Below are 12,180 nucleotides of genomic sequence, written 5' to 3'. Positions count from 1 at the left end.
TTTTTAAAAATGGTACATTCAGGATCTGTTGCAGTGCATATCAATAATTTGAAGAGCTTTTACTGTTCTTAGGGAGTGATTTTGGTTCAACACAGTGGCAGAGATTTTAAGATATTCCACTGAACACTCTTACTAGTTTTGTCTTTGAGTAACTTCTTCAGCATGGAGTCCTTGATTTCTGTTCCCCAGCTGAGGATTTTATTGTGAAACGGGTACTTCCAAAATTATAAATGCCACCCCTCCCTGCCAAGTGTTGGGGTGTTCTTATGCAGGGGAAAAAAAAAAAAATTATTTATTGGTAGCATCTCCAAATACAAAGTGGAATGTTTTATCTGGTTTTCATAATTTTCACTTGGATTTGCTGTCTATCAAAGTTGATCAGCTTTTTGGTCTGTTGTAGACTTTTAAAACCGAGGACTTAGATTTGCTACCTGTCGACCACAAGTAGTTTTTTTGTAAAGTAGACTGGGCTTAGAGCTGACTTGCAGGTTTTACATAATATACCTAATAAAACTCGAGAACTGACCATACTCCATGTTTGTTGCAAGGTTATGGTTGATTTTTGTTGTTGTTTTATTTAAAGATGGGATGAAGGGGATATAACAGCTGTTCTTCATCTGCCAAACGTATTTTTGATGAATTGTCAGCCAGGGCACTCCTTTTGTATTGGTTGCTGTTTAATACAGGCGTGTGGGGCCACAGTAACTTGAAGAACAGTATAGAGAACAACTATATAGATGGAAAGCCATGAAGAAGTAATTAAAAATTATTGGTGTCTGTGCAATATGCATAATAAAAAACTGAGGTAGCTTTTGGTAGAAAAAACTCTGATGTGGTTCTTCCTACAGCAGCTCAAATTTGTCAATTCATCTAGATTTTCTGAATATAGTAAGGAATAAAAGCAAGCTACTTTTTTTTTTTTTTCCAGGAAGCAGCTATAGCTGTTGCTTGATACTCTCTTACAAATGACTTTAAATACCTTAACTCATGCTCTTACTCAAGCTTTATTGTTCTAATAGTTGTCTGGAGCAATAGTGGAAAGAGTACAGGTAAACAAGAGTGAAAAAGCATCAGACTGATTTGACGTCTGTACCCTGACTGAATTACCTGCTTACAGTATCTAAAGGCTGTACTGCAAAGAATCTCAGCCATTTTTTTTGCATTTGGAAAGACACAATTACTTGGAAGAGCAAATTAAATATTCTATTAAATTTTTTATTGAATTATAATAGATTAAGTCTTGGCAAATAGAAGATATAATAAATTGTAAGATGGAGTAATAATCATATTTTATTGGTAATATTTACGGAAATTACTCATTAAGTATTGTACTTTTTATTTTGTGCATGTGTAAGTTAGAATCTGCTATACTGTTAGAGAGGTTCAGGGATGTGGTTTGTGATGATAATTATCTTCTATTGCCCTATCCTATATTGTTTTACGATACATGTGTTAAATCTCTTAAATGCAAGAACTGAATAAAAGGGAAGTAGTTTTAATGGTCAAGTGTCTGTTTCTTAACTTGTTTTTTATGTGATAGTGATCAGTGCCATATCTGTATGTTCCTTAAAATACTGAAGTCCCCAAGAGAAGGATCAGAAATAAAATGTTGTTTGTAAAGAGGTCTGTGGAGACTGATGGAGCTTCTTGCCTGTATTGTGTGGGCTACTGATTAGAGTGGGCATTTGTGCAGTTAATAATTCGGTTTCGTCCTGTCATTGCTTCCCATATAACCTCTGCTATTTCTGCAGTTCCTTTAACTGAGGCACAAGTGAGAAGTTATGTGATCAAAGAGATGGGGTAGGTTGTAGATCTGGAAATACAATTGAGTCAGTCTACAAAAGCTTGCTGTAAGCAATTTTCTTTAAAAAATACAGTGCTAAATAGAAACTAGTTTCTTGCTCTGAGTGCAAGAATTGGTAAAAATTTCCTTTGAAATGTTTTTATGGGAAAAAAACCCATAAAATGCTCAAACAGAAAAGCCTGGTGATTTGTTGGACTTGAAATGTTCTGCTAGAATGTGTCATTTCTACTGAAACTTTGCCTGGCTGATGTTTTGTCACTTGGCCACCTGCTTGGTGGTTGCAGAGACCTCTGTGTTATTTGCCTTGCAAGCTGGGAAGAATTTTCCAGCTGCCTGCTCTCCTGCCTAGCTGATTTTGTTTAGTAACTTTAAATCTAGTGAACAGGTAAAAGTCTGGGTCAGTTGTTTGGTGGCTTGTTTAATGGACTCCTGGGAAGTTGGCAATCTTTGTTCCCCTCTTGCCCATCTCCTTGAAGTCCAGTTCACTGAGATGAAAGGTTTTAAATTTTGTTGTGAAAATTGCATCTTCTGACTTGGAAATTATGTTTCAGAATGCAAAATTGAATATGGGAGCCGGAATTTCCAGCTCACCTCTTTCATTTGCTGTGCTTAGAGGAAATGCAGAACTAAATTAAGTCAGTCTGCAGTTAACTGCTGGCTTTCTTTGCAGAACTGTTAGAGAAAGGGCATCATTCACTGTCTGTATGAGTTTCTGCATGATTTTAATTGAAGATAACGTTTACCTTTTCCACTGGTAATTGACTGAAAGAAGAATTAAACCCCATGCCTAGTATTCCTCATTCAGTTCTTAAAGACTAATGAATGGTTTTATTGCCTGTGCTGATTGAATGGAAACATACTGACCAGTAGTAATACAGTGTTGCTTTATTGACCCTAAAGAGCATTTCTTTATTTTTTCGGTAGTGTAATAAAAGCTGATTTGCTGACTGCATAGTACTAAGTGCTTAAAAATCTCTCTAGTTACCAGACGGCTGGCACTGTTTGTCAGGTGGTATTGCTTAATTCCATACTCTAGGTTAAATCTTGTTTTACATTGAACCTGGAAGATGAATTAACCTGTTTGTAAAAGAACTTTGAATTAGCTAGGAACTGTTAAGGAAACGTGAAGCGTGTGGTGAGTCTTGACTACTGTGAAACTTCTAGACCTTTAATTTTAGAACTTTTGAGTTTCTTAGCAGATAAACTTATTTTGCATGCTTTGCCTACTTATAAGCCATAGAAGTAGTTGTGAAGAAAAACTAGTTTTGTTGTAGAGAACAGGCTGTTTAAAAACTTTTGAAATCATCATCATAACAGGCTGTAGTTTGTTATTCCAGCTGTACCTTGAATAAAAGCATGCAGATGATAAGCAAAACAAGCTGAAATCTGATCACAGGAAGGTGTCTCTGCTTTATGTTACTATGCAAACACTTTGCATAGAATATTGAAATAATTTAAAGCTAATATTCTAATAAAGATGAAGTTTATAAAAATGCAACTGTTTGGAAAGTAATTTGTCCCATTGTAGCCAAGAATTTTTAAAATTAACTGAAATCTAAAACAAAAATTGTATTTTAAGAATTACTGTTTCCCGTTACCTGGAGACAGAGCATGTTTTCCTTCTGCTATGGCAACGAGAACATGTGAAGTACAGTACCCCAATAACTTGGAGTTCTGCCACAAAATAGATGAAGAACTACAAGCCCAGTATGAGGGTGCTGTCTTTCTCACTGTTTGCAGCTTTCAGCCTGAATCTTAAAATTATTTTGACTGTCTTCCCACACAGCAAATGGAAAGTGGCTTTAAGATGCATAAAGGCCATAATACATGCTAAATCCAGTGCTGAGAGTGGTTGCTGCTTTAGGAAGAGAGAGTTGTCGGCTGCAGTAAAGGAATACTTCTGCACTTTGAAAATGTTTGGGTTCTGTTATTCAGACTTCCTGTTGAATCCTTTAATTCATTTCTTGGGTGTCTCTGACATGAATCAGCTCAAATTTTCTTGGTTTTAGATCATTTTACAAGTCCTCATTAAGTACTCCTTTCCCTTTGAGATTACATAGTTGGTTTTTAACCACGTTTTGAAGCTGCAGGCCTGTATTTTGCATTGGTTTGTAGCTGTTGCTTCGCTTGTTGAACGCATGTGTTAGATTTGGGGTGGCTGACATATCTGTAAAGATACCTTTGTTTCTAAGCGAGGTGTTTAAGGGGCTGAGAGATGCAAAAGGATGATAATAGAGTCAATTCCCTGTTGTCTTTGGTAGTAGGTGTCTGGGAATTCCTCAGGCGACTGGCACAATGGCAAACTGGGTACAGCAGCCCTTGTAGTGCCAACACGAGTTGACACGAGTGTGCAGAGCCTGGCACGCCAACCCTGCAGTCAGTCCTCAGCGTTACGGCTTTTCGTTTCAGGAGGGTGTGTGGATGCTTGGAGCGTGCTGCTCTTCACCTGCCCAAACAAGCTGGCATTGCAAAGGTGTGTGTGTGGGGGGGAGAGGTATGGCTGCATCGGGGTGGGAGACGTGGGATGTGGGGCTGGGAGAGGGGTCGCCGTTGGAAGGGAAAGAGCCGAGGATACAGAGCCGAGCAAAGACGGGCAAAAGAGGCTTTGTTAGGCAAGTCACAGCAGTGCGTGAACACGACTGTACTGCTTCAGAGACGGGCGATTCCCAAACTGTACTGAAGCTTTAGCAGGACACAGAGTTGCGACTAATTACTTTGTCTGACCAGAGCTGGCTCTGTGCAATTAACAAACTCGTGCACCGTACTCCTAGCCGAGGAGGTGCTGGAGCTGGCTCCCTGTGGCACCGCTTGAGTTAGAGGGCGCACCGCTTCAGCAGGGCAGCTGGGCTGGCCAGGGTGTCAAATCCAGGCTGGGGCTTCAGCCTCCTCCCTGCCTCCCTCCTCTAAACACACGCAGAGCAACACTTCTGCTGACTAGCCCAGGGCATGTGCTGTTGGCAGCCAAGCCGCCCAGCAGCTTGTGTGACGAATGCCCGTCCTTGCCTGTTGGCTAAAATGAGAGTATATGTAAATGCTTCTCAACTGACATGCGTAGGCAGATGCATTTTAAATCATGTAACCTATTGTCTGGGCAGTAGCTCCACCGCATCAACCCACAAATGAAAACAAATGGGTTGAGTGTGTTAACAATTTCACCTTGTTACTAAAATGACCTTGTTGAGCACTGTTCTCAGAAGGCCAGCTGGATGGTTACTCTCTGCTGTAAGTTCTTCATGTTATCACAGGCTTCTCGTTTTGCAGTTTTGCTCAAATTCATTAAGAGGGAGTTGTTTTTCTGTTCTCACACCTGTTTGCATGGTATCTGCTTTATTGTGGTGGGGGTAACTCAGAGACAAAGTCTGTCCATTATTCTAGATAAATGCATGTGCATACGTGTAAAGATATGTAATGTATTATATATAAGCAATAAGTAAAATATGGTATGTATCATACTTCAAAAATGTGGCTGGAAGAGCTAAATGACATGGATTAAAAACATACATGGTATCTTTCGTGTCTAGAAATAAACACTGGAGTGTTTAATCTAGTGGAATGCAGTGTAACATATATGTACATACTGTAATGGGGTGCAGGTTGAAGAAGAGAAACTTCAGAACTTCCTCAGCTCTTTTCCACAGCTCAGATACCTTCATTAAAAAAATGAATTTTACAAGATGGTCTTTCACATAAAATACAGGAAAGATGTTTTTATTATTATTATTTTTATTAAATATTTTGGCTCTGTGCTATAATTTGAGGGAGCGAGCAGTGTAAACTGTGAAAAGCTCAGCCTGTACATAAGTGACCTACACTGCTTTCCTAAGAGTTTAGGAGGATGACAGAGCGATGTCTTGTCTCATTAACTCTGTGGTTACCTGTGTGTAGAAGTCAAATATTTGGAACTGGAACGTGTGCCTCTGTGTTGTCCCGCAGCTGCTTGGAGCCAGGGTGTCTGTCTGGAGGATGTCATTGTGTCTGACTCAATGACTGGTGGCTCTGAGCAGCCTCGCAGAGGACCGGAGTGGCTGGCTGAAGCTAAACAAACTTGTGTTCTGTCTGCTAGTGGGTTTTACCTGTTTGAAAGCCGCCCATAGATCTTTCTTGTTGTTTGACCGTGTGTATTCTTAAAAAATGTTTTACTAGGTCAAGCACATTGGATTTTAATCCACTCTTCTGCCTTTTGTAGGAAGTCTCAAATCTTGATATGTCAGAAGAAGGCCTTTTCTTCTAGTCCTGTTGCAATTAATGATTTTTTTTCCCCTTTCTGTTGTTTCTGTCCTTCTCTGTTTTTTTTTTTTTTTCTTTTGTCCTCTGCTACCTTTATTTTGGACTTTCTGCACGCAGGTTTGCAGTAACAAATAGAAGGTGGCAGTTGGAGCATTGCTTCTTCAGTGCAGTGCTCTTCAAGGATCCATTGATATGTCAAAATTGATCCTACTTAGTGTGTACATATGTGGACAGCTGGTTATTTAGTTCCTGCTTTTGGCAGGAAAGAGAGGACTTTATACTCGAGGATGTAAATGTATATTTGTTTGAATTCAAATGTTATTGTGGTAAAATCTTCCTGATATACTGTCCTGGTTTCAGCTGGGATAGAGTGAGTGAGCGGCTGCATGGTGCTTAGTTGCTGGCTGGGGTTAAACCACCGACATAATATCTATCAGCAAACATTTGTATTTAGTGTTACTTTTTTTTTGCTATGGTGCAGAAGTCAGCCTAAATACAGCTTCCTATGTCCCCCTTTCATTAACAAATTTGCATGGCCTCTTCTCTTGGCCTTCTTCCAAATATGTACAGTTTAGGAAATTGCTTAAACAGAAAAGTATCCAAAATAGAGCTATGTTCTTGTTATTTGTCAACATGGAGGAGCAGAAGCAGATTCGTGTGCTAGCAATGCTAGCACTGCCATTTCTTGACTTTGGAATACTTTGCTGTGGAAACATTATTGCTATGGACATTGCACAAAACATGCTTGAGATAAATCATGTATGTTACAGTACACAAGGCTTAATGGATTACTTTTCCATTGCTCATTTTAAAATTAAAAACACCAGCTTCCTGTTTTTCTTGTCCTGAAGTCCTGTCTATCTGAGCTCTTGTAATTTCTAAAATAGCCTGTCAAAAAAGGAATTCAGTAAAGTGACTGAAAAGTGACTTCTACTTAACCTTTGATTTTATAAACAATTGTTTGAGTCCTAAATAGATGCAAACTTGTCTATTTTTAGGCCCTAATTTAGAGAATTGATATTTCCACATTTGCTTTGTCATAGCTGGTAGTAGTTGCTAAATTGTGAAAGCTTGTAGCTATTACAAATGCTTGGAGGATTGCTGCCATAATGCATTAAGAAGCACCATGCACTGTACATTTCAATTTATAATAAGAGAGTCTAGCTGATAGCACAGACACTGAAATATTTCAAGTCTAGACTACAGTCTTAGAAACCAAAGGCTATTGGCTTTTTGGTGGAATAGGTTGGAAAATAACTGAAAAGGACAGTTGAAGTACAGCAAACTTCAAAAAGTCACAAATTCACTAGGCCAGGGTGAGTCGGGAGGTTTCAGCTGTTGCTTCCCTGCCCTGTTGTGATGAAAAGGGAACTGGTGCTTGAAATGGCTGACCGGTCTCGCAAGGTTTGAGTGGTTTCTGAAGGAGGTCACACGTAGACCCTTGTTAGGTGGGGAAGATGAGTTTCTGCAACACTGTGTTTAGCAAGAAGAAACAAAATGGAGAAATAGAAAAGCAAAGTTCCCTGTCTTCAGAGAATGCCAACATTAGTACTTTGCCAGTGACAAAGATAATGGCTGAAAAGTTTGCTATAACAGGTGTTCTCTTATATAGCTCGTTTGTACCTTTGGATAATAAAAATAGCTTGCTGAAGATTTTAGTGTGAAACCACATATTGTAGTGGAGGAAATTATGATGTTGCTGATACTTTTATGGCCTCTTTAATATCCCAATGCTCCATACAAAACATTGTGTTTATAAAGTCATTCTCTTATTGCTGCTTGTGAGGTAGAATATTTTGGTTGCCTTTACTTCCATCATGTGTTAGCCATGGAAAAAAAAAAAGGGGGGGGGGGGGTTGAATATTACCTCAGACTGGACTTACGGACTTGAAGAGTTATGTAATTACTTCCAGTTTATCCCTCTAACATAATGCCAACTTTCTTTTTCAGAGCCATGGTGTCATGGAAAGGGATATACTTTGTACTTGCACTATTCTTGGGAAGTTTTTTTGGAAGTATATTCATGCTCGGTCCTTTTCTACCTTTGATGTTTATCTCACCGGCCTGGTATCGCTGGATCACCGATTGTGTTGTGGCCACTTGGCTCACACTCCCAGTGGTAAGTTGCAGTTTGAGCCAAGTTCTGGGCAACTGTTTGCAATACCATGATTTAGTTTGCTGACTAATGCTTTTTATTTTATTTTGGGTTTGGTTTTTTTTCCAAAGTTTTTTATGCTTTTGTCAAAACAGGCCTTAACACACTTAGTATCTGTGGAGACTTAGGTTTTAGCTCAGTGTTGTTGATTGTGTGCTTGTCTATAGTCCTCTTCTTCTTCCACAGTTTAATTTATATGTAAGCTAATGCCATGTCTTAATTGTACTCCTGAAAAGGCCTTTTCGTGACATCTCCATCTAGTGTCAGTTAGATGCTGATCAGAGAAGAGTAGGTGAAGCACTATAAGCAGGTGGATTTTTTAAATTACAAACTTCCTAAATGAGTTGTCTTACAAACTCTTCCTTTCGACTGTGTTCCAACTATCTAATTAGGAAAATTATTCACTGTCTGGTACATTGTTGCTGACCTTCACTGTTCTCTTGCTTAATCCTCTTAGAATTTAGTCCTTGTAGTTGAATTAGAGATAAATTATTTCAGGTGAAAAAGAACTTCCCCTAGAAATGAAGTCTTCCTCACTTATAATGCATCACCTTTAGAACTATAGGAGTTTGGAAATCAATAACAAATTTCTTTCCTGAATTGTTCCAGAGAAAAGATGGTATGAATGGGTTCTGTCTCCTCATTCATTCACTAAAAACCAAGGGACTTTGTTCCTCTAGGCCTTTAAAGATTTGTTTAACTTTTTCTGAAGTAAAACACTATATTGGTGTGCAGAAATAGTATCTTGTGGCATAAAAGAAGATTTATCTTTGTTACATATCAAATAGTTTCTGCTTTCTCTATTTGTCTTGTGTGTTTTAAAGGGGTGTGAGCTGTTTCATGTTCTAAAACTTTTGTCCTTCTCATCGTTACTAAAATGCGATGAAATTAGGAGGGAAGAAGTAATTACCAGTAAAGGGAATAGAGGTATTGTTATTTTTTGTCATGATGAAATTTAGCTGAGTACTGCTAGTGTCACAAAATCGACCCTTTGTTTGTCTCCCAGTTTTTCCAAAATTGCAAACTCCCCAAAATCAAATACTAGTCTTTTATTTGATTAGTTGTCTGGGCTTTGTAATTCTGGATTATTACAACTAGTTTGTGACAACTTTTGCAGTCTAGAAGTATGATTTCAGCCCACACTGGACCTAAACCAAAATAATTTGAATGTTTTTGTGAAAAGGATTCTGTCTTGTAAGAATCTTGGAGACTTAGGTTCAGGAAGAGGTTTTCAAAAACATTTTGCACCCAAACTTTTTGAGGCTGAGACCTTTTCTGCGTTAGTTTTCTGTCCTTATGGTTACTGCATTCTTAGTCAGGAGAAGGAGGTACTTTGGTTTGTGTCTCCAAACAATAAACTAATGTTGGACCAGTTGGACTCCCAACAGGGAAGCTCTGACCCTGACCTCTGTGATGTAAAACACTTCCACCTTCCTCACTCTTCTGCCACATATTATTTCCTTTCTAGCAGAGTCAGCAGGATGGGGCGGTGAGGTTGGTCTCAACTGTTTCAGTTTAGTTTGGCTTATACTAGCATTAAGGTATGTAGAACAGAACATCTGTTCATTATTATGTTTAACTAGACATTAAATATGTAATAAGAGTCTTATTAAACTATCAAAAAAAGGCTGCTTCTCTCTTTTCTGAAAAGAAGATAACTGTTTACCATTTTGAGCTATACCACCTGCTCTGCTTTTGAGCTGTCCATAGTTACTCTTGATAGCAACACCTTTGCCAGAATTATAGTGAGCTGAGTTTATTAATAGTATTAATATTTGGCACATACAGTGCTTTTCATTCTGAGATCTCAAGCCATTTGTGGTTGTGAGAATGTCATTCCAGTTTTACAGGTGACTTAAACTGAGGAATTTGTGTTCTTTGAGGTTCTGTGGCACAGAGGTGGCAGAAATACGAACAGAATAGGAAGTTTTTTTACTTTCTAGAGCTCTGTTTAAATCCCCAGACTTTGTTCTTTTTCTGTATTTTTCTGGAGGAAGAATGTGGAAGAGAAGGTAAGGAGGTAATTTGAAGTGCTTCTATTCTTTTATGTTACGGCCAAATGTTAAGTTTATTCCTATAGATGTCCAATCATGTTTTGGTGGTTTCTTTTTCTGTGCTAACTGGGTTGGACAGTGTCCTGCCAGTGGCCCTGACCTTAGGGCCTCAAGTCATACCTTGAGGTAGTATCCGTTGTCTGCCTCCTGTTCCTTGGGATTTTGTACCTTTCCACTGTGTTTCCTCTAGCTATTAAAAGGTTGCAAGGCACTAGCATTCAGCCATCTGTATGTTTGAATTATTTACCTGGTCCTGGTCTTTTGCTGGAACCAAGCAGCAGTCTTCCATGCACTTCCCTGCATGATTTGGGAATGGTCGTGGGTCAGAAACCGTTTCCAGTAGGCAATTTGCATGTGGCGTGAACATGGCTAGAGCATGCTGTTGGGCTCTGATATTGTATACAACTAGTCTAGCTATACAGTTATGGTCCAGCTGTCCAGGTTATGAAACCAGGCGCTCTTAAACTTGGCCTGTAGCTCTTGCCTGCTTTTTCCTTCTGATAAACCACTGACCTATGATTTATAACTTGACCCGTCAGAGCCACATGTAGCAAGTAAAGCAAGAATCATGTTTTATATGTGAACTTCTAGCATCACTGGCTGTTTAGGCAAAATCGAGAAAGCTGCTTGCCCAGCTCCTTGTTTGTGTCCTTCCACGTTTGAGGCTGATTCCATGCTTTGAGACGGCATTTCGTAGATGATCTGTGTACCAGTGCTTGGTGGTTGATGCTTTCTGCTAATTGTGGGGTGGAGGCTCAGTCTTCAAGGTAGCACTGGTGAGCTGGACAGACCTAGGTCTACTTCCCTGTGCTGTGTTCCGGCTTGTTTGGGATTTCTCTCTCTCAGCTGCTCTTTCTCCCATCAGGTTTTAGCCATTTTTGCAGGTGGAAGTTAAGCACAAACATGTTGACCATTTGGACCAAGCAGAAAGCAAGGCAGCTTCTGATGCCTTCCCAGCCCTGACAATATTGAGCAATAGATTATTTGTGCAGCCAGTCTCTCCTTAGATTACCTACCAAGTCATAATCCATACTGATTCCCATATATTCCTACGTGATCTTATTCTGGGAAAACTAGGGAAAAAGCAAGTTTAATGTTGGACATAGATTGTAAAAGAGTGCTTTTTAAGAAGTGCTATTTAATTGTTGTTTCCTCTTCCATTAAACAGCTGAGTGTTACTGTGGAAAAGCTGGCTGTTTTATTAGAAAAGAGTCAGAAGTTTGCTTTCCAGTTATGATGTGAATCAATAAGTAAAATAATGTAATTTTTATTGCTGATGGGCTGGTGCTTTTCTTTTGGGAGTAAAGCCATAATATTGAGATATTATTTCTAGGCCTTGCTGGAAATGGTGTTTGGTGCCAAGGTGGTTGTCACTGGTGACGGATTTGTTCCTGGAGAAAGGAGTGTCATTATCATGAACCATCGCACACGAATGGACTGGATGTTCCTGTGGAACTGCCTGCTGCGATACAGCTACCTCAGACTTGAAAAAATCTGTCTCAAATCCAGTCTCAAAAGCATTCCGGGATTTGGTAGGTGACTAAACCCTTTAATTCAAAAGGAAAATGTGTTTAAATTTTGCCTGGCACTGTTCGTACCCTGTTAAATGTCCTAGGTTCAAATTCCGTTTCAGTATTTTTTAAAAAAAAACTTCTGTAAAATAATACGGCATACTGAGCAATTAAACCATAAATCTCCCAGAGGACACCTGGTCTACATGCTTAAGCACTTCTTTTTAAAGATACTACATGCGCTGCTGTGGCTTATAGGTGAAAATATTTCTGCTCTATATACTGAAGGCTTTCTTCAAAATTGTGAAAAAAGTCTTTTCAAAGTCTCAACACTTTGGGTTTGGTGCTATTTCACTGCACATTGCAAACGCTCTCATCAAGCTTCTTCATTATTCAATTTATACCATTGAGAAGATTACAAAAAAAAAA

General features: G+C 39.0%; 1 protein-coding gene across 6 annotated transcripts in view; it reads left to right on the top strand.

The window, feature by feature from the left end:
* Positions 1-12,180, top strand: part of LCLAT1 (lysocardiolipin acyltransferase 1) — a 120,935-nt gene that overhangs the window by 32,817 nt on the left and 75,938 nt on the right. For 5 of the 6 annotated variants that reach the window (XM_049834019.1, XM_049834018.1, XM_049834020.1 and 2 more), the window contains 2 exons: positions 7,982-8,150; positions 11,574-11,772. In XM_049834019.1, the coding sequence (XP_049689976.1) occupies positions 7,986-8,150; positions 11,574-11,772 (364 nt within the window). In that variant the 5' untranslated portion in view covers positions 7,982-7,985. Of the gene's footprint in view, positions 1-7,981; positions 8,151-11,573; positions 11,773-12,180 lie in introns of those variants that run through there. The other variant, XM_049834023.1, reaches the window with a different exon arrangement.

The sequence above is a fragment of the Accipiter gentilis genome, chromosome 30 (genome assembly GCF_929443795.1).
Source record: "Accipiter gentilis chromosome 30, bAccGen1.1, whole genome shotgun sequence".
Classification (NCBI taxonomy): Eukaryota; Metazoa; Chordata; class Aves; order Accipitriformes; family Accipitridae; genus Astur; species Astur gentilis.
The sequence above is the reverse complement of the archived record's forward strand: the minus strand, read 5'-3'. Positions and strand labels throughout refer to the sequence as shown.